This window comes from Mesoplodon mirus, assembly GCF_964341445.2.
Source record: "Mesoplodon mirus genome assembly, chromosome: 13".
NCBI lineage: Eukaryota > Metazoa > Chordata > Mammalia > Artiodactyla > Ziphiidae > Mesoplodon > Mesoplodon mirus.
The window spans coordinates 29780941-29803862 of NC_138989.1; the positions used below are offsets into that span (position 1 = coordinate 29780941).

The following is a 22922-nucleotide window of genomic DNA, read 5'->3' on the forward strand; positions in this document are numbered from 1 at the left end:
TGATCCTAGGTGAGCACAGAAAGATCCCACCCCCAAGGCGCGCTGTGAAGAGCCCGCAGGGATGCACCTGAACAGAGAGACCCCTTGGAGCAGCCCTGACGCTTCGGTTCCAGAGCCCCCTCTTCAGAAGCTGCGGCACGTACTGTCGTAGAACTTTAATTTTGTGGCTTTGACTCTTAAGTCCAAGACGGGACCTATAATTTAGTTAAGCATCAACCGGCAGGCAACGTCTAGTTTAAACTACAGGGCACAGCTTTGATATTCAAAATAGACTCTCAAATCAACCTTCTTACTGACTTATAATCTTCTGCATCTTATTTATTTAAAAATATAGCAACTTTAGCTTTTCCTTTATCAGTTTATCAACTGGTAAACTGTCCTGCCCTGTCCCGTCCCTCCTGCTCTGTCCCCGGCTTCCCCCCGCTCCACCCCCCTGCAGCCCGACCCCAGGACTAGCCTCAGGTCAAGTTTGGCTGAGTGGGTGCTCTCAGCTCCCAGGGCCCAGCTGTGGCCGCCCTGCCCTTCAGGCACCCACCAGAAAAGACGTAGATCTTCACATGTGTTGCTAGGACTATGTGTGTGTAATTTTTTCCCCAGACAAGATTCTCTTTTCTGCCTCCTGGGTGAAAGGTTCCCTCTCTGTTTCTCAGGCAAGCACTGGATGTCTTTGTGTAGCGGGGCACTTACAGTTAACTTTGCTCCTGGCAACAGTTTTAGACCAAGAATGAGGGTAACATTCATCTTAGGGAAAAAAAAGTGTGGATGTTTTATATACAGAACCAAACATTCTGAATTGAATCAAAAGACAGATTTTTGAAGCCAGGGTTCTGCTGATTGCCAGGGCTATGATGAAATCTCTTTACTCAATGTTCAAACTTTGTAATATTCTGTAACTTTGAATTCTGTCCGGGGCAGTTTTGAATAAAGCCAGGCTTTACAGTGGGTGGGAGAAACCAGATGGCACATTCAATGTTTACTTCTTCATCCATCACGTGTTTGCAAAGTACTGGGAACCCGGATGTGGACACAGCACGGGCTAGGAAGGCATGGACACTTCCCTCGAGGGGAGCACTTGGTAGCAGAAGTGTCAGCTATTACACAACGCTTTAAAAAATTACAAATATGGGAAGTGCTACCAAGGACATAGAACCTGCTGGGGCTGGGGTGTGGGGTGAGTTACAGGGGTGTGGGTGTGGGTATAATCTCAAATAGCTCGGGAAAACGTTAGGGAGATGAGGTCCTCAGGACTAGGATATATCAATGGGTAAGGGAGCTTCTGAGATGGGGACCCCGGTGCCCTGAGCTCCACCTGTGCTTCAGGTGTGGGTGTGGACCAGACACTCAATGTCCATCAACTGAGCAGATGATGCTTCGTCAGGATGGTGCAGGTTATATCTGAATCCCGAAAAGTTGCAGAAAAGGTTGAGGAATAATAACAATATAATAATAATTAGGAGGAAAGAAACATTCAGGTAACTGGTATTTTTCCCATTTGAAGTTTTGTTCTTCAGACTGGTGTTTGAATGCTGGGTGATTTGTGTGTGTACAGAGTGATCGGCTCTTGTAAGTACAAGACGAAGTGAGGAAACAACACTTTTATTGGGAGAAGGAAATAGAGGAGGGGATGACTGGAAATAGAGAAAGAGGCTAATCTGGGTTAACTCTCGGATTGTAAACAATTCCAGGGAAGACCAAATGCTTCCTAATACTACAAAAAACAAACAGGCCCATCCTGCAGTGCCATGCCTGCTGCTAGGGATGAACTCCGCCCCAGCTCAGGCAGGCGCAGAAGTCGGGGAGGACGTGTAGATGCTCTTTTAAATTCACTTCAAACTCATTTAGAGCCCACTGCCTTCTCCTGTCTGGGAACCGGCTGGGACCCAGCCAAGAAGGAATCTCCCAATAAAGCCCAGGACATGGATGCACCTAGAGATTATCATACTAAGTGAAGTAAGTCAGACAGAGAAAGACAAATCTCCCAAAAAGCCCAGCTTTTTCTTTGCAAGACAAAGAAAAAGCTTTGTGATGCAAAACACAGACACACACACACACAAGCACATACACACGTCTCTTAGGGAGAGCAGGGATTTCCCAGAGAAGAAATTGGCCTGCATGGAGGACTTTTAAAAACCCTCTGCAAGAAAACAAGGAAGAATTGTAGAAAGAGGGAGAAGCTGGGAGAGACAGGGTACCTCCTGGGGTCACATCCAAGGGGCTGTCAATGACAGGGTGGTACAAGGGAGTGATTTGTGACCAAGTGAACTAAAAATTCTCTCCTTGGTGTTTCTGATTTTATACCATGGCTCTGAGAGCCAGCGGACTCTTCAGAAAGAAACACCACCCAGGGCTGATGTAATTGATCAGGGGTGGACTGTACAGGTGGAAAGCATCCTGAAAAAAAGAAGATTCTCCACTGCCAACCAGCTTATGAGAGAGCTGGGGTGAAGGATGCAGACTGACTTCGGTGGAGAGGGGAGACCCTTGGGGCTGGCCACATCAGACCCTCCCGTGGTGTGGACAGTGGGATGAACTCTCTGATCGCCACTCCACTCCACTCTCCCCTCCACAGCGCTCTAAGCAAAACATCTTTGGATATCTGAAAAAAAGCAGGGACCCTTCCCCAACGAGGTTGTATGATAAGTGGTTTTGCTCTAAGGATTTGAACTTGGATAAGCTTAGCAGAGCGTACTCTGCATGCAGACTGCGTGTTTAGGTGTTTATTGACACAACTGATAATAGGATCCCATAATTACAGAACCCTCTGGGGACAGATCATTAAGACTCTTTGATGGGAACCAACCTTGTGTTTACGACTGGAGTTACTAGGAGACAGTCTGCCTTTCATTAGCACATAATAACATCTCATTTTTATGGGCATTCCTTCAGTTCCCTTTCGTCATTAGATTTAACTGAAGGATGAAAGTCCAATGTTGCTCCACAAAGCCCAGGAAGGAAGATCCCTGTGTTTCATGCACTAATTGAACATGAAAGCCACAGACTTCAAAGGTGCACACAAATAAGAAAACTATGTTTTCTAAAGATACCTGGACCAGTGAAGGGTAATTTCAGAGGGACCCAGGGTTTCAAATTTAAGAGAAAATGTCCATATCGGGACTAGATGTGGGTGCAACACAGGCACCATTATGCATCTTCTAAAAGATGCACAAAACGGGGCTTCCCAGGTGGCGCAGTGGTTGAGAGTCCGCCTGCCGATGCAGGGGACAGGGATTTGTGCCCTGGTCCGGGAGGATCCCACATGCCGCGGAGCGCCTGGGCCCGTGAGCCATGGCCGCTGAGCCTGCATGTCCGGAGCCTGTGCTCCGCAATGGGAGAGGCCACAACAGTGAGAGGCCCACGTACCGCAAAAAATAAATAAATAAATAAATAAATAAATAAATAAATAAATAAATAAAAGATGCACAAAACGGCACCCAACAGCAAGCAGCTCAGCAGGTAGTGAGCAAGATTATGGAGCGTCCAAATTCCTGAGTAGAAATGAGTGTGCTAGCCAAACTGAGGAATAAGTAGATGGAGTCATCTTCACCGAAGAAGTTTCCCAAGGAGAATCTCTCTCTGCTTTCAGAAATAGTTGTTCTTTTTCCTGAGCAATTAATTTGTTCAAGTCATATGAAATTTTAAGTCATGTTACCTCTTTGGCTTCTAGAAAGCCTGACATTAACTATGGCTCCCCTCCAGGGAGGGGCTAAGGTTTACCAGCACATCCTGAGAACACCCAGGTCACATCTGGATTGTTCTTATTTTTGTAGCCTTTGATTTTGTTTGCCCAGATGCACTCAGCTATTTTTATATTCTACTTGGTCTCTTGAATTGTAGGTATTTCCGTAAGCTGCCTTGAATCATTTTTGGAATAAAGTGGGATAAAAATAAGTAAATAAAGAAATATTGATTGCAAGTTAAAAAACTCAAACTATTTAACCGTGCTAAACTACTGCAGTAAGATCTAAACTAATGCAGTAAGAGCAAAGCCAATAATATACATTTTCAAAAGCATAAACAATAAAGAACTGATAAGCAAAATATAAGTTTAGAACCACTCCTCTATGCTAAATACAACCACTTGCTATCAGACCAAGGTGATGTTCCCTATTTGATCTTCCCCCCGAAAAAGATGTCAAATTCTTGAAGCTTCTTGGTTCCACATGGAAACAAAACCCCATGGTCATGCCAAACATGCCCTAACATCTTGCCCTGCAGACTGATCTGGTTCTTTATGCAATTAAGTATCTTCTGTGAGTTTTGATAAGCACTGAATCTGTCAAAGGTAAAATATTTTAACAAGTATCTTCATGCAACATCTGTTATTTTGTGGATTATATATGATGCATGCCTTGGATGCCAGACACGAGGCGGGTAAAGCTGATGTTGCAGCGGAATAGCTTCTAGATAGACGCAACCAATACGTACATAAATTATTTCCTTATTAAAAAAGATCTGATTCTTCTCACGTTTCTTTTAGCAATGGTTTGTTGAGTCCTGACATTTCTATGCCATGCAACATAAAATTTTAACTTCTAAATATTGAAGGACACCAGTGCCAAAAATGAATGTCTTATTTTTAAAACTATAATTTATTGATTCCACCAGAGTTGGTCTAGAATAGGGGAAGTAGTGGTAATAATATTATTTTCATTGGTCCATCTATATCTATGATATTTTATTCAGTATTTTAAGAGAACTGTTTATTTTCCAAACTGAAGCTTAACTAAATAAGAAAGAATGGAGCAGTGATTTGCAGCACTGGATGCAAATCGTATTAGGAAAGTGTGAAAAAACTTTACCAAAGCACAGAATTGGGGAGAACAGTTATTTGGAAGCCTGTCAAGTGGAAAAAGAGTCTAATTTCTTCTCACAGAACTAGGGTCTTGGGTGGAACTAGGGTCTAATATTCATCCCAATATTAGAAAGAATTTTTAAAGAATTACAAGTGTTCAGAAATGGAATGACATGCCTTGGAGGTTTCAGACATGTTTCTGGAAATGTTCAAGCTGACACTGGATGTCTTCATGAGTTTCAGCACCGAGGGGGTCACTGCATTGGGTATGTAATAGAACTAGATAGATCCAAATTTTCTTTGAGTGTAAAATCCTCTATTTGTTGCAACATAATTGTTATTCCTAGATGGTGGAAGGGCATAGTCTAACGATTGGTTTACTTAATGTTGGTCATGTTAAAAGAAGTGAAGAATAATCAAAATAAGTATTTGAACCTTAGAGTAATTTATGTAAGTCACGCCACCTAGGATTAACTAAACTGCCTGCACCACTGTGTTGTGTAGCATGACTCCTGGTAAAAAGCAGCTGGGCTGTGTAATCGGCCTGGAGGAAGATGCTGGGACTTCACAGACTTTACAATAACAGGTTGAATAACTTTTTATTTTATTTTATTTTTTATTTTATATTGGAGCATAGATGATTAACAATGTTGTGTTAGTTTCAGGTGTACAGCATGAGTAACTTTTTAAACTTGTTTGCTCATAGACGTTTGCATGTGTGGCCAAATTTTGCACAGAGTTCCTGTGAATTTTTATCACCACCATTTTCTCCAATATCCTGATGCTCTTTGAATGAACTGTAATGGAGAAGATAACTTACTGGCTCTCTGTGGTCTGGAAAAATGATGAGACACAAGGCACCAGTGAATAAGTGGGCGAAGTACCATGGTGTTAAGGCCTCCATCACTCCTGGGGAGGAAGCTTACTCCAGAAATAGAAAGCATGGTTTGTTTTATTTCCAATCAGGCCGCTCATTTGAATTCATATTCTCTGCTTTATTATGCTGAAAATGACACGCGACTTCTGCCTATCTCTGGATCAATCATCACTTTGATGTTTTATTTATTGATGCACAAAAGGACTTGCCTTTCAAGTTTGTAATCTCTCATTTCAATGGAATTTTTCACAGTATTAAGAGACTAGCTCTACAGGGCTGTCTACCCAGTTGGAAATTGGCACAAGATTCTGAAGTGTTATTGGTGCCCCTGGGTGTTTCCTGCCATTTAGTTTCAAGCTAATAAGGAAATGCAGAGGTTGGCTGGAGTTTGCTATGAATACTGTAGGTAGACATTTGTGCTGGAACGCACTCAAAGAAGGTTCTTTAGAGAATGCATTTTATCGTACCAGGGACTTTGTTTCCTTGGCTATTGAAATGACTCTTGTTTGGAAATCAGAGCTATTTCTCATCTTTGACCAGCTCTTTTGTGAAGTCTGCACTTCCATGTTTATACCATTCATTTATGACATCATCCAGTTGTTGCCACAGCAAAAATAGTCAGAGAAGAGAAAATAGAAAATAGAATTTTTTCTTGAGAAATGTCTATTCAAATCCTTTGACCATTTTTTAAAGCAAGTTATTTGGGTTTTTTATTTTTTATTTTTTTGGTTTTATTTTTTGCTGCTGCCATTGAGTTGTAGGAGTTCCTTATGTATTTTGGAGATTAACCCTTATCAGATATATGGTTTGCCACATTTTCTCTCATTCCATGGGTTGCTTTTTCCCTCTGTTGATTTTTTTCTTTGTTGTGAAGAAGCTTTTTGGTTTGACATAATCCATTTGTTTATTTTTGCTTTTGTTGCCTATGCTTTTAGAATCATATCCATGAAATCACTGCCAAGACCAATGTCATGAAACTTTTGCCTTATGTTTTCTTCTTAGGAGTTTAACAGTTTGGGGTCTTATGTTTAAGCCTTGAATCCATTTTGACTTTGTGTTTTGTTTTGTTTTGTTTTGTCTACGGTGTAAGGGCCCAATTTCACTCTTTTGCACGTGAATATCCAGTCTTTCCAACACCATTCGTTGAAGAGACTCTTCTTGTGTATTCCTGGCACCCTTGTCAGAGATTAGGTGACTGTGTGTGTCTGGCTTTGTGTCAGTACCCCACAGGACTGTGGGTTTGCAATAAATTCTGAAATCAGGAAATGTGATGCCTCCAGTTTTGCTCTTTCTCAAGATAGCTTTGGCTACTCAGGGTCCTTTATGGTTCCACATACATTTTAGGGTTGTTTTTTCTATTTCTGAAAAAAATGCCATTGAGATTTTGATAGGAATTGCATTGAATCTGCAGATCTCTTCGGGTAGTATGGCCATTTTAACAATGTTATTTCTTCCAGTCCATGACCATGGATGTCTTTCCATTTATTTGTGCCTCCCTTAGTTTCTTTCATCAATATTTAGTAGTTTTCAATGTACAAGTCTTTTACTTCCTTAGTTAAGATTATTCATATAATGAAAAGATAACCTATGAATTGGAGAAAACATTTTTAAACCATGTATCTAATAAAGGGTTAATATCCAAAATATAGAAGGAACTCCTACAACCCAACAGCAAAAAAAACCCACACACACTCACCCCTCACACACAACAGACTGCACCATCACGAACCCTTGCCCCTCTGAATTCCAATGTAACAGCTACATGGGATTCCTTAAATGAGGGGGGATGGGATTTCTGGGTGGTATTCTCCAGGGCGTAGGGGCCACAGAGGTGGCTGTACAACAAATGTCAGAAACTAAGAGACCCAAATGCATCCATGGAAACCACGGCCTTGCTCTTTGAATGAGAGGCACTAGTTAGACCCTGAGACTCGCTTTTCGGTGGGCAGTGAGCTTGAGTAAAGGAGGTGTATTTGTCCGGCCTCACACCCTTGGTGGCTGACAACTAGGTGTCAGTTCAGTCTCCCCCAGAGGGATGCTGCCGTATTAAGTGTCGGCTTCATCACATCTTAGCCAATGAGAAGTTGGAGGTCATGACTTTGCCAATATTCTTCCTTGTGATAGTGTTAATTCTGCCTAACGACACCAAGGAAATGGGGCTGTGATAAAACAGGGGCTCCAAATACATCAGCAGTTGTCTACCCTGTGAGCCAGAAACACTCCTGGATCATCATAGGGATTTGAATAATTCAATTTGTATTTTAGGACATGTGATTCTCCTACTGGTATGAAAAGAATGCTTATGCATTTTCTCCAGAATCTAGAAATCAGTGGGATACATTTATTATCCAGCTGCCTTTATTTGCTCTTGATGCAGTTGTATCCTAATGAAGGCTGTTTGAGTTCATGAACCCTCGGATGTCTCAAAAAGGCCAGAAAAGTCTGTGCGGGGGAGAAAAGAGAGGACCTGCTCTCCCTGTCCCACCCACCACCCCTTCTCCCCCACCCCACCTCAGGTGGTCCAGCATTTTCCTTTGAGGACAGTGTCCTGAAATGCCTAATTACATGCTGTCTGTTGGCTTCTGTAGTCCACTGCCAGGGACCCAGTATGTGTTACAGGGATGGGCTGTACCATTTAAAATAAAACATCGTGATGTTTGTGTGGACGGCTGTGAACATCATCTTTGTTTTCAAGAATATATTTAAAGAGTTGGTGGACTAGGGAACAGAGCTCTTACTATCGTAAAGCTTTTCCTTCAACCAGGAACCACAAGACTCTTACACTCAAGTTGTTTCCATCAGGTGTGGGTATGAGGCCCCATCAAGGATGCCCTGGGCTGCCAGCTCCTCTAACAGGGATCCTTCGTGTTGAGCAGCGCAGAGGGTCACCCTGGTGGGCTGCTCAGCACGGGAACCCGGAGACGGACTACTTAGGATGGACGGTGCCCGGCAGTTCCAGATGCTGGACGTGATGGGTGATGTTCCTCTAGGACAGACAACCGGGCTTGTCCTGTCTGAACAAACTCCCTTCGTTCTGTACAGGAGACACTGGGACCCTAGGAAACTCCTTCCTGAATCCAGGGTCAACTGGATTTTATAGAGTCTGAAGCCTAGATCACAACCAAATTGCATTGTTGCCCAAGGTTCAACTTTCTGACCCTGTGCCTGACCGGCCTGCTTCCGGGGATGAGAAGTTTAGTCCCCAGAGGCCAGCAACACCTAGGAGAGTTGTCCTGTATTCACTCCCTACTTCCCCCAAATCTCGGAGTTACAGGAACCACCCACTTCTAACTTAGGGGTAGACTTGCCAGGGCCCGAGTGCCTGTCATGGAGTATTTTCTGCTTGTTATGGAATATTCTAGAGTCAGCCATTCCTTCCTCAGAGATAGCATCTTGGTCTTGAGTTAAAATTTCCAACTCTCAAGCCTTAAAGATTGGTCATTATGTTTCTTCAAGGTGACGGGAAACCACTTAAAATGACGATCTTCATAGGCTACACAGGCAGTTTAGTTTTAGGATGTGATGTATGTGGTGAGATGGTAAGCAACAGGCATAAATCCAATTGACAATAATCTGTGAATAAACTATACTGCTCATTCTCTGTAGTGGATCAGAAAGCGAATTTCATGTCATCCCTAAGCCACATATACATATAGTCACACACTGTATACACGTTAATGCCTATATATTTGGGTATGTGTACCTATGTGTGTGTATACATATATGGAGTATACGTTTAAACAGTGTGAATAGCTAAGTCCAGGTGAGTGGCTGTGAATTATGTGGCTATAAACCTATCATTTTTATGGTAAATCACTGAAGTATTCTCTAGCAGTGAACATCGCTTTTTACATAATTTTATTATATTCTTTAAAGATAGCATTAGTATTAATTAAATAGATCCACAGGTAAAATGTGTATTGTGGGAGTATTTTTGACATCTCTGTTTATTAAACTTGGCAGACATTAAGTTAGTACTTTCATTTGAATAAAACCCCTCAACCACAACGTAAAATATCATCTAGAGATAAAGCACTGTGGTCCTCCACGCCCCACTTATAACTTAACAGCACAGCATCTCGTAAAGATAACTCTTAAATATAGGTGTGACTCTAGACCTTGACCGTGGTTTCCACACTGGTCTTTAGTTATGTCCAGGCTTTCTGTCGGTTACTCACCATTTCCCTCCATCGGTCTCCCCTGGCAACCACCTTTGGCGTCCTGAGCGCACCATTCGTAATAATCCAAAGTGACACGCAGACGTGACTCACGCACCCTCACAGACTATAGAAGGCGCCCTGAGACCCTCTGCAGTGACAGAGCCGGGTTGGGCCGGCCTGTCCTGTGAGGAGGGTGGATGGTCTCGTGGGGCACCCGGCTAGGATCCCCCCACCACCGCCTTCTCTGCAGAGCCAGGCCCATGGCGCCCACGCGTGGCCTCTGAGTCTTGGTCTTTGAAGTGACAGAGATGGCAGAGTGAAGCTCCAGACACGACGTGAGCTGGGATGGGGTCCCACGGAGAGGAGGCCAGACCGAATGGGCACTGCGTCACTCGGGTCACCATCACGCACCATCAACCTCCCTGCACTGCTGCTCCTGTCCGTCTGTAGCGGGACAGCCTCCATCTGACACGTACTCCACCACCCTGTCCCCCCGGGCAGGTAAGAACAGTGTGCATCCTGCAGCCACCCAGAGACCAGCACCAACATCTCCCAACAAGTTAAAACAACCAACGTTTAAATGACTCTGAAACTTTAATTACAGATACTTTTCAACATTTGAAAGTGTGGATTTGCTCTCTTTTTGCATAAAGCTGTCAAGGTGGTTCCGTTACACCAGTGTCTTTTCCTGCACCACTATCTCTTCTTTATTTAATCAAAGGTGTCTGGATCGCAGTCCCAAACCAACTCTTCACTGCATTCCAGGTTGGAAAACTCGGAGAGTGAAACAGGCTCAAAGGAGCAGAAAGCAACCGCAGTGAAGCAGCAGGAAAAGCTGAAGCTGATATTTGTTTCTCCTAAGTTCCCCCCGAAATGCAATAATAATGAAGAGGAAGAAAAGAAGATGGAGCTCTCACCCTGCTCCCTCTGCCAACACGCTCGCCTGAAACTCTCTGCGGTCTTAAAGTGCAATTATATGGTGAGGACGCCCAGGCCCGGGATCCGACTGGATGGAGTTCAAAGCCAAAACTTCAAACAGCTCATGACTCAGGCCAGGCGGGCGGGGGCCAGGCGGGGGAGGAGGACTGTTCTCAGCTGCTCAAGTGCATCCGAGGAAGAAGTGTCTTTTCTTTTTGTAAAGAAAATCTGTAAATTGTAAGGCATCCTGGTTTGGAAAAATCAAACTCTGTAAGCGCTTCTATCCAAGACTGTGCCAGGGCTGCAGAGTCCAAAGGCCAGCGAGCCCAGACAGCAGCAGGGGACACGGGCTGCTCCCGGGTGCCCAGCTCCGGTGCTGATGCTGCCCGGAGTCCTCAGAGAAGTCCTCAGCCCTGGGCGCCGAGGAGGCACACTGGACCAAGGGCATCTGGTAGGATGTGGCTCTCTTCTCGGGCCTGTCCGGGCTGGAGCCGTCGCTGGGCCTCTGGCCATTGAAGAGCAGGTAGCGGCCACGGGCATCCTGCTCCATCTTGAAGATCTCGTATTCCGTGTGAGGTAGTTTGATGCCCAGTGCCACACAGCCATTGGTGTGGGTCACGTCCTGCTGGACACCCACCTGCCAGGAGCCCTCGGCCCCGCACTCGTTCCCGTTGAAGACATTGAGGAGCGAGGCAGTAGCCGCGTCCATGGGGGTGACCTTCATGTGGTTCACTGCCAAGGACACAGGACAGCTCCGTGATTCAAGGATGCTGGGGGCACCAAGCCTCACACGCTTCTGCTCTCAAACCCACCCTGCAGACCAACCCGCCAGACCATAGCCCACAGAAAAGACCCTCAGGTGGAAAAGGTTCCATGACTGGACGTGACTGGTGGCCACACCAAGCACCCTGAAGGCGCCACCAGGAAGAAAAGTCCAGCCCATCTGGCAGTAAATGCTGAGCCCAGACTACAACTGACCAAGCCTGTTCCTGTGAAGTCAGACTGTCCCCAAGGAGCCGTCTCTGGGGACACTGCTCTTTGGGATGGACACAGTATTCAACAAAAACTGGCATTTGTTTTTATGAATAGGTTTTGAGATTTTTAAATAGTTTTGGTGTCAGACACCTATATTAGTGAGCAGTCTATACTGGCCCGTAAATCAGGCAACTAACATAAATTAAGTTGCAAGCAAGAGAAATATGCTCAAATCTGTTCAGTGGAAATCCCAGCCCTTGTACAGGGCCGCTTCTGAGGCTCTCCCAGGGGCCCATATTCTGCGTACACATGAGAACTTTGGAGGGGACTCAGACCCAGACAGTTGTTCTCTGGGCTACAGCTACCAAAGGCCCATTGTCCCTAGAGCCAATCTTCCTCCCTAAGGTTGGGGTGGGGGGAGCAGTAAAATGCCCCAGGGCTTATCTGGGATGGCAGAAATACTTCATATTAAATGGACTGAATCACAGGATGCTATCCTGGGAGGGGTATCTAGGCCAGCCCTCTTATTTGTTCATGACAGGGTTGACTCCTTCCTAAAAAGATGCACAAGCTTAAAAAAAAAAGGCTAGAAATAGAGATCACAAGGCCCCCACCACCCCTTGCTCACAGCCTTGCAGCCTGGAGAATGTCACCCTTTACCTGCCTTACTTAGCTGATCACTAGGCATACCGCCCGCCCACCTGCAAGCACGTGGCATCTTCTCAAGGGCACGACGGGCACACTCTGAGCACCTGGGCGTCACTAACGCCAGCTCCGAGGCTGCAGAGAATGATGCAGGCTGGCAGTCCACTCCCCAACATCCCTAGCAGAGAAGATGCCCTTTGCTCCTGGCTCCGCCTCCACAAACACGTCCCCAAACTGCTGCCGTGACCTCAGGGTGTGGGGTGTGGGGCAGGAACCCTACCTTTGAACACAAATTCCGTGCCGCCCATGACCCTGGCGGAGTGCACGCCGCGGCTGTAGCGACCCTTGGCGTAGATGGTGAAGGTGGGATGCTTGCACACGGGGTCGGAGTAGTGGTAGTAGTGCCCCTCCCAGGTGTGGTTGTTGTCGTGGAAGATGAAGTGGCGCGTGAGGAAGAGGACCTCGGGTCGCACCTCGCAGCGCTGGCTCACCCACTCGCCGTGCAAGCCCACTGTCAGGTCAGCCTTGGGGGGCAGCAGGGGCGGCCGGTGCTCGTCCGACCGGTGGATGATGCGGCAGGCGATGCAGGTGTGGTCGTGGTTCTGGAGCCAAAACACAAACACGGTGGGGTGGGGGGTGGGGAAGTCTCCATGAGAGCAGCGCGCATGCGCTGCCTTCGACGGGGATCACGGCAGAGGCGCCGGCAGCCCCCTGAGGCACCGCCACCAGTAACCTGGGTACCCCAGGGGCAACTGGAGCCACAGACCGGGTGTGTGTGCCTGCGTGTGCTCACAAGTACATAAGTGTGTTTGCCTAACAGTAGAGCCTTGCCGAAATATTTCAGCTGTGATCTGGACCCCCTTTAGAATCCTGTTACATTTTCAGACCATTTGTCCTGGACACTTGATTTCAGAAAGGAAGGCTGGCATCACCTCACCCCAATTAGGATGGCTACTATCAGAACGAGCAAAAAATGAGCTTATTGTAGGGGCCGTGGAGAAACTGGAACTCTCGTGCACTGCTGGTAGGAACGTAAAGGGGTGCAGCTGCTGTGGAAAAGGATCACCTTAGGACCCAGCAACCCCACTTCTGGTTTATACCCCAAAGAACTGAAATCAGGGTCTCAAAGAGGTATTTGTTCACCCGCGTTCACAGCAGCACGATTTGCAATAACCTAAAAACGGAAACAACACAATGTACATCAATGGCTGAATGGATAAACAAAACGTGGTCTAGACACACAATGGACTATGATTCAGCCTTAAAAAAGGACGGGAATCCTGACACACACATGTTGTTACAAGGATGAACCGTGAGGGCATCATTCTGAGTGAAATAAGCCAGTCACAGAAGGACAAAATCTGTGCGATCCCACTTATAGGAGGGACCTCAAGTCATCAAATCCATGGAGACAGAAAGCAGAAGAGTTACCAGGGGCTGGGGTGGGGAGTTCGTGGCCAGACAGAGATGAAGATCATATGACAATGTGAATGTCCTTGACGTCACTGAACTGACACCTAAACATGGCTAAGATGGTAAATTTTATGTGACGCGTATTTTACAACTAGATTCTTCCATTAAAAATAATTATGAGAGGGCTCCCCTGGTGGCGCAGTGGTTGAGAGTCCGCCTGCCGATGCAGGGGACACGGGTTCGTGCCCCGGTCCGGGAAGATCCCACATGCCACGGAGCGGCTAGGCCCATGAGCCATGGCCGCTGAGCCTGCGTGTCCGGAGCCTGTGCTCCGCAATGGGAGAGGCCACAACAGTGAGAGGTCCGCGTACCGCAAAAAAAAAAAAAAAAAAAAAAAAAGAAAGAAAGAAAAAAAAATTATGAGACACAAAAGAAAAAAAAAGGACAGCGCTCCAGTTGCCGTGGGTGACACAGGGCGCTGTGTAGTGAGGGCAGAGGTCCCCATGAAGGAGACGTGAAGGACACAGCCCCAAAGGAGGCAAGAGCAGAGGCCCGGAGAGGCCGTGGGCACTCCTGTCCCTACCTGCGTCCGCTGGCCTGAGGTCTGGATGGTTTATGGGCTCTGAATGCTTCCTGCTTTATAGCTTCACACCGTCTAATCAGTGCCAGAGAGTGGCCGCCCCGTCTTTCGGGAGCGCCCCTCTGGCCGGGCCTGCTTATAGCACCAACATGGACCCGGCACAAGGGCTGTCTAGGGTTGCCACTTAGAAAAGCTCCTCCGAGTAGAGTAGGGGGGCCCGAGACTGTCAGCCACGTAGATGCTGTTTGCCTGGAGGGCTCGGGGCTCACACAAAAAGCCAGGTCTGGAGACACAGGAGCCGGCTCCTTGCCCAGACAGACTGCCATCCGCTGTTGGACCCAAGTCACCGGAGGTCCATGCGCCAGGGCTGCCTCCCTGGATGGGGCATCCTCTCCACTACTCCCCCTCTCACACACAGGTCTGTAAAGCCTCCTGAGCTGCCAGACACCAGCCACGCTAGAGGCCCATGTGAATGTGCCTGGTGCTGTGGCAGGAGGGCGACACTGGCCCTGCCCCCTGCCCGGGGCCCACCGTGCAGCAGCTCCTGGTCCAGCAGCTCCTGGCCTGTAGACAGGGACTGACAGGTGGCCACTCAGGCAGGCAGGCACTTGTTTTCTGGGCAGAAATCCAAACCTCCAGGCCTTTCCATCCCTGGCACTGACTCCACGCGGGGCTGCAGCGGTTCTTTGGTTGAAGGCTGGGTTGCCTGGGAGAGTAGATGAGAATTGCAGGGGGCCAGGGCTCCCCAGCCGCCCCTTCAACACTCTCCTCCCAGGACAGCTCAGCGCCTGCTGACAGTCCCTGTGCTCATCAGCTGAGCCTGGAGTTGTCATTTACGGGAGAGGAGGTTTGTTCGGGGCCTGCCGACAATGAGATCAAACAGGCAGCGCAGGGGCCTCGCTGTCCCAGGGCCCATGCGTCTGTGGGCCTACAGTTTCCTACCAAGGCCTCTGGGACACACGGGGGAAAGTGCCCTGCAGCCTATGGTCAGCAGTGAGCCATCTGCAAGCTACAGCAAGGAAATGGACAGGAAGGACACGTGTACACAGCCCACGAGGCCTGCACTTAACTGCACAGAAAGAGATGGTTCCGGCCTTGGCAGGAGATCCACGGGCCAGCAACTGCAGCTGGGGACCCTGGGCCTAAATACCATAAGAAATGAGGATTAGACTAAGGTGGGTCCCACTCGGGCTCCCAGAACCACTACGAGGAGAAGTTTCTCGGCGTGGGATTGCATGTGTGCACGGCACTCGGTGGGAAGACCAAACAAATGGCACGTCTCCTGCTATATGTGCCACTATCTTTCAAACGCATAACAGGGTGAAAAAGACACAAATTTAGTTAAAAGAAAGCATCACTGAATTCAGTAATTTTGCAACTATGTATTTTCTTATAAACTACTAGGAAGCGAAGGTTCCAATTTTTTTTACCCCAAAAGGGGGTTTTTACTCAAAGTCTGGGATGGAAAGTTAATATGATTTCTGTGACATCATATTAACTCCCGCACCCAGGAAGTAGCCCCTTCCTTAATGGCTAACAAGCGTTATCATGATCAGCACCTTGATCAAACTGTACCTGCTGCCCCTGCTCCCGTGCCCCAGCCCCACATGGTCTGTGTGAAACCAGCCCTGTACTCAGACTCAAGTCTCTGAGATTTCACAGACAGGACGGGGGAGGGGGGAAATCTGGTGCCGGTACCTGTTAGCCAGCACACTGAGTGGTGCAGGAGATGGCCCTGGAGAGAGTGGAACCTCTGAGAACACACGCCAGGCAGCTTCCAAAACACCCACGAGGAGCAATGGCTCAGCTACTCCACTGGGAGCTCGCCAGCTGGAAGCTTGCTTACTGTGCCCCCCACAACACTCGCTCACTGAGCAGATCCTATACAGCCCACGTGCACTGCAGGTCCCTACACGCCGACCCAGCCTCCATCCCGTTCTTCCTGTTCCCCACCACTCGGTTCGCTATCTGTGATTTGGGAATTTAAAAACATCAGTTGTGACCACTTAAGTTCTGGCCATTCTAGGAAGACATGAGTCTCAGTCCCTGAAAAGATTTGTTTCCTCAAATACCAGTATCATTCAGGAAGTGCCCAGAAAGCTTCTTAGATTGAGCAGGCGGGGCAGGAACAAGGGGTCTTAGTTCTTGCAAGAGCCACTGCTCGGACGACACCAGGGATCAACTGCTCTTCAGAAAAGGAACCAGCTCGGAGGGGAGGGGGCACCAACGTGGGGCCCAGCCTGTTCCATGCCCAACACGCTGGCATTCAGTGTTTTTCTTTAAGAATGACAGGGCATGGGTCCTGAGCTCCGAGGTGAGCATCTGGCTGGGCTGTGGTCCTTCACGCAAGAAATGGTCCTGGCTGAAGCGTTTCTGGTCGGCAGCAGAGAAAGGCAGGCCAGGTAGTTTCACGGAAGCTTGTCACCCATAGGCTGGGAAGGAGTGGGAGGAAGCTGCCCCTTAGGTATTGGTCTCACCAAATTCCTGAACTAGCTACTTTACTTCATTGTGGTCAAACGTACATAACATGAAACTTCCCATCTAAGTAATTCACAGTCGTGCAACCATCCCCACCATCATCTCCAGAACTTTTTCATCTTCCCCAACTGAACCTCTGTTCCCATTAAATACAACTCTCCACCCCACCCCCCATCGTAGCCCTTGACAACCACCAACCTACTTTCTGTGTCTATGGATCTGACTACTCGAGGTCCCGCATATAAGTGGGCTCATACAGTATTTGTCCTTCTTGTAACTGGCTTATTTCTCTTAACATAATGTCTTCAAGGTTCATCCATGTTGTAGCATGTGTCAGAATTTCCCTCCTTTTTAAGGCTGAATAGTTTTCCACTGTATGGATGGACCACATTTCGTTTATGCATTCATCTGTCAATGGACACCTGGGTTGCTTTCACTTTTTGGCTATTGTGAATAATGCTGCCATGAACATGGGTGTCCAATCTATTTGAGAACATGCTTTCAATTCTTTTGGGTATATACCTAGAAGTGGAATTGCTGGATTATATGGTGATTCTATGTTCAATATTTTTTGAGAACCTGCCATATTGTTTTCCACAGCAGCTGCACCATCGTACATTCTCACCAGCAAAGCACGACGGTTCCAATTTCCCTACACCCTCACCAGCAGTTATTTTTTTTTTTTTTTTGATAACAGCCATCCTAATAAGGGTGATGTGCTATCTCACTGAAGTTTTGATTTGCATTTCCCTCATGATTAGAAATGTTGGAGCACCTTTTCATGCGCTTATGGCCTATTTGTATATCTTCTTTGGAGAAGTGTCTATTCAAGCCCTTTGCCCATTTTTTAATCAGGTTGCTTTTTGCTGTTGAGTTGACTAGTTACCGTTTTAACCAACTCTTTAGCTGGCATTAAGAAACCAACGATGTCATAAATCAGTGTGGGGGTTTTGGCTTCTCTGTGGATGCTGTCAACAAGGGGACAGTTTCAGCCAAGGTTGGATAAAGGGAACACCTTTCTGTTTTGTGGACAGTTCTTTTAAAAATCTGAATTGTGCTCTTAATTACCACTACCCTTGGCTTGAATAAAACCCAAAAGACCCACAGGAACAACCATGGAGAAGCAGAAATTAAGGCCTAGATATCGTACTGGCTCTAAAGTTTCTCTTTTCCAAAATGCTTTTCTTAAACAGTGGCCATTCACAATGACTAAAGGAGAAGAGTTTTTCAACATGAAGAGTGATTTGTACCATGAAATCTCATTTGCTTCATGAAGTTACTCTGTTTGGTCCATGCTCTGATCCATGAGTCTCATCTGAGAAGCTGTCTTTCCCAGGCTCTCCCGTTAGGCTCCACATCACTCCCTCCCCTGCATCTCAGATAGGCTATTTTCACGTCAGGTTCCTGACACACAGAAGCTGAGGGCTAGAGCCGAGGGACCAGAACGTGTTCCTTGTTACTATTCTTTACACCAACTACAAAAAGCTTTCATTCCTGGGCTGGGGGTGGGGGGTGCGGGGGGAATCCCTATACCATTAATCTCTTAAGAAAGAAATCAAGCTTATTCTAAAAACGAAAATGTAACATCACATTTTATCAGTGAGCAATGTCCTAGGCAGAGGGGGGTTTTTCCCACTGTGCTTCCTGATCCTGGCCCGGCCCTGGGAACAGTTAAATAACACAGTTTGCATGTACAGGGCGTTTGATGCTGGGGAAGTTCAAGTACATCATCTCCTTACGCTTCTCAGTCTCCCGAAGAGACCACAGTACATGTCACAGAGGAGGCCACCGAAGCACAGAGAGAGAGAATGGCATGGCTCAGAGGGATCTGGGACAGAACTCGGCTGTGGGGCTCGCCGAGTGCTCCCTTCTGGTCCCAGGCTGCCCCTTAGACTGGGGTCTGCAAGGAACACACGTCTCCCTACCAAGGGCTCTGGTCCCTTGAAAAGGTCCTCTCTGGCCGATGACTGACACGGTTCTCTAGGCTTTGCCCTGTTCCCTGCCAACATTTATTTCTGGAGAGCATTTGCCGACAGATCCACTTGTTTCCCAGCATCTTCCCAGAATGGAAAAAGTTACTTGACGTGATCTTGTCGTGAATAAGTCAACTAGAGAAGCAGCCTGCATAAGACGTTTCTTGGGCTAAATGTTTTGTTTGAGGAGGAGAAATGGGGGTAGATGATGAGATGCCCCTTCCTAGAGTTCTGCTCCCCCGGGTCATGTTTCTCAGGAAGAAACCTCCACGGATGGCCGAGGATGATGCTGAAAGCTGTCTTCCCGAGGGCCCTTCACCACGTGTATGAGTGAACTGCAGGCGCCCTACTGTAGGTCTTCCTACATGGACATCCTTCCCGGCTCCTCTCCGTGACATGGTAGGTATTTGAGGCCAAGGCCAGCGCCCTCCGGTTTCCTATGTCCCACGACACGTAGGAGAATGCAGTAGGTGTGATACAGGTTCATGGCTCACGGGCTGATGGATGGTTAGAAAGTTGTCCTCGGATACGTAACAAGATGAACAGATCAGCCAGCATTCATCACAACCGTGAGCGCTGTCCGCCTTGTGGGAGGGGCCTCTTGGGGTGCCTTTCAGAGCTGGGATCCTAGGATGTTGTGGACTCGGGCTCATTCTGACCTCCCAAAGGAGCCGTGATGATTCCCCTTTCAGAAGAAAGTAGGGGAAACGGCCGTGGCCACACAGGTTGGGTCCCTGTAACTGTAGCCTTAGGGCCACACCCGGAGGCTGGCAGTCTGTCTGGCCAGGCCGGGGCAGCCAATGCCACATGCACACGGCAGCACTTGGACCCCCTCAGCCTGGTCACTGCCTGCCAGGAGCAGGTGGCAGGCGTTGAGGACAGAAGGACTTAGCCTCACGAGGACTCTGCACAGCAACCCTGTAGCTGTAATGCAACCACCACAGAGGGGCCGGGCTGGAAGGACGACGGAAAAGGGTAAGAGAGGCACGGCCGGTTCCTCGGGGCCTGCGTTTGGCTGCCAGGTCTTCTGCGAGCAGAACCAACAGAACACTGCGTCCTGGAGGGAAAAAGGAGCATCGGTGGGTGCCCGGGAGCAGCACTGCATTTTCTAGAAATGGGATTTCCATGAAGTTTAGACTCTGAGATGTGAGCTCCCAAAGGCCTTTCCTGTAAATCACATAAGAGATAATTTCATCTGCACCTTACCTGTACATACACACTTTGCACAGAGCCCAAAGCTCGATAAAAGGACCATAAGAAGATGGTTCTTCAATACAAATGACTATAAGAATGGTTTCAGAAGAAAATGCTGATTAAGTTTTACTTGTTTGATTGTTTCTTCCCCTCCTATTAATTTAAACGCATTTAAAGAGTTGAAGGAGACTCATCTTCATAATCACATTGGCTGTAAAGGCAGAAGACCCCACGTTTGGCCCCCTTCTCCCCTGCCCTCTGCCCACAGTGCTTGGCCAATGCCCCGCACACAGGACTTGACCCAGACTCTCCAATGGTCGATTTCCTGCCGCCCAGGCATTCACGCCGTCCTCTCAGCTTCTGGACTTTTAAGAGATGAAATGTTTACCACTTGCATTGTCCCTGACAACAACGACTTCCTGGTCTGCTGACTCCTTAATAAAAATCTTGCACTCAGGAATCAAGAAAAATAATGAACTGTTTCTGCACTCACAGCAGAGGTCAGTAGCTGTGCAGTGTGGCAATCGTATGACTCTTCGTATTTCGACCCAAATAAAATGTCCACATGAGCAAGTCTTTCGGAGGCCAGAACCCATCATCCGACCCCCATCACCGACTCTTTTTTCATCCTGTGGGCAGCACGTGCAGCCTGGCAGTGAACACCCGGCCCTGGGGGCAGGGTCACGGTTTTCTGTAAGGGGCATACTGACTGAACATAAGGTGGGCTTCTGACACTGTCTCGGTCATGACTCCTTGAATGGCCTGCTCTTCTACCACCTCTTCTGACTACCATCACCTCCGCAAAACCCTCTTCTCTTTGCCCTGCACTGACAGAAAGAGCAGGGACAGTGATTCCTCCGTGAGCTTCTGGATCCTTCTACTCGTGCACCTGTGACACCCACTTACCCACCCCGCCGGGAGCCACGCCAACCACATGCCTAAGGAGAGACCCCCTCCTGCTGCAGAGCTGCCTCCTGGAGCTGGGCGGAAACTCCGATGTCCACAGCCACGTGGTCCTAAGTCCTTCGGATGTCACAGATGTCACCATAAATCTGTATTTCTCACATGCTCTGAGGAGGCTTGGAAAGACAAGCTCCCTCAAAAACAAATGACTGTTCACAGTCCAGAGGCCTGCAGGGAACTTAGGAGAGAAAGCACACGAGTACCCCTGCTTCCTCCCAGTGGTCCGGCACCCCCAAAACACTGTGCTGTGTTTCCGCCTCCAACAGGCAGCCCCACTATCAGCGTTCCAGGCAGGCTATCTCAGAAACGTGGCTTTGGGAGAGTGGTCTGGTTTGCAAGCAAGCCCTTTGATTTACGACCCTGTGGCCTCATCAGTGCAGGGTTTTGGAAAAAGACCAATTCTGCTTGCTTGCAAGTACGATCCTGAGGCCCTGGCATTTCCAATGACCCCAGCAATCATTTGCTCTTAATTACTTTTGATTCTGCCAAGGAAAGAGGGCACCTGGCTAACCCTCCACCACACAGGAATCCAGGCAGAGGGTAAGGGCTGCCCTGATGCTAAACTCGATTCAAGCAAAGCATCTTCTTTCAGGGTTATTTTAGGGGGTCCTGTTTTTTTAATGAAGAGTAGCCAACTTCATCCTGAAAGAATCCTCCCAGCTCACCTGATTCTCTTCAAACATCATTTTTTTGCCGAAGGGCTCTGAACCTCACAGCAAAGCTGTATAAAGCTTAGAAAATCAAGTTGATTTAAAATCTCTATTTTTACATGGTGTCCCGTTTCCAGAGGGGCTGAGACTAGTGGTTTTAAACTCAATTTAGCATTTAAACTAATTTTCAGCCAGGTCTCTAAGGACCGGTGATTAGGGAAGGTGAAGGGTTCAGAGGGGGGTGGCGAGGCCTGTGGTCTGTCCGGATGTGCCCCCAGCCCTCCTACTTCCTGGGGGGCGGGCGGGCGGGTCTGCGGGAGCCCAGCGGGCAGGCAGCACCTGGGGCTTTGGAAAGGCACCAGCCGCCAAGTCCACTGATCCCTTCTCCTAGCCGGCCTGGGGAGGGATCTCAAAACTTCCTGACTGCTTGCTCACTGCAGGCCAGGATGCACATGCCAGGGACAACAGGAGAAGAACGGGTCCTTTCAGCTCCCAGAGCCACGCGGACCTGGGCCGGCCTTCGGGGGAGAGCACAGGCCAGGTCCTGGACGCCGGCCTGCGTCCGCCCAGCCTCTTGACTGGCTTCACCTGTGGCCACAGCGTTCCTCCGAGCCTCAGAATCCTGCCTTTTTGGAATCTGTTTTGAGTGTGGTGATGGAGTTTGGACAGTATAAGATCACAGCACAAATCGCAGCAGGTACAAAAACGTTCATGGTGACAAGTATCTTTCCCCAGGCCACACTGTCCCCCTCCTCTGAGGCCATCACTGTTCCACTGCAGAAACACTGGCTCCTGGATCAGCTTACCTTCTTCTTTTATTACTAGCTTTACACATGGTTTCACACTGTTCATGCTATTCTGTACCTTCCTTTTAAAAAAAAAAAAAAAAAGCTTAACAGTGTGTCCTGGATAATCTCCAAGATCCAAGGTTCTTTCCACCCTTAATACTTCTTGAATGAGGGATTGTGGCCTTGGGTTTAAAGAGTTTACTTCTTAAGAATCTGGGGAGATGGTCCCACATCTGCCCCTGCAGAGGAGGGAAGAGAAAATGGGAGTGAGAGGAGGGGCAGAGACGGAGGTTAAGACAAGAAAGGTGGTTGTGGGTACTCCTTTCTTTTCCAGGCCTAAGGAGAGCTCAAGAGATCAAAGAGTCCACGTGGGCATCCGCAGCTGAGGAAACGGAGTCTGGACCCGATAACGTGCACCAACAGCCCAAGGTCAGGTTCAGAGTGGAAGCCGGTTGGTCCAGGCTGTCTGCTGCTTCCTCTGGGCAGGGGGCCTCCATCCAGCCTCCTCTCTCCTTC

At 48.0% G+C, this 22922-nt stretch overlaps 1 protein-coding gene across 2 annotated transcripts in view; it reads right to left on the minus strand.

Annotated features, from left to right (window-relative positions):
• Nucleotides 1-10404: 10404 nt before the first annotated feature.
• APCDD1 (APC down-regulated 1) overlaps nt 10405-22922 on the minus strand; it is a 30741-nt gene continuing 18223 nt past the window's right edge. For both annotated transcript variants that reach the window (XM_082640721.1, XM_082640720.1), the window contains 2 exons: nt 12648-12969; nt 10405-11479 (listed from right to left, as the gene is read on the minus strand). In XM_082640721.1, coding sequence (XP_082496847.1) covers nt 11028-11479; nt 12648-12969 — 774 coding nt within the window. In that variant the 3' untranslated portion in view covers nt 10405-11027. The remainder of the gene's footprint in view (nt 11480-12647; nt 12970-22922) is intronic.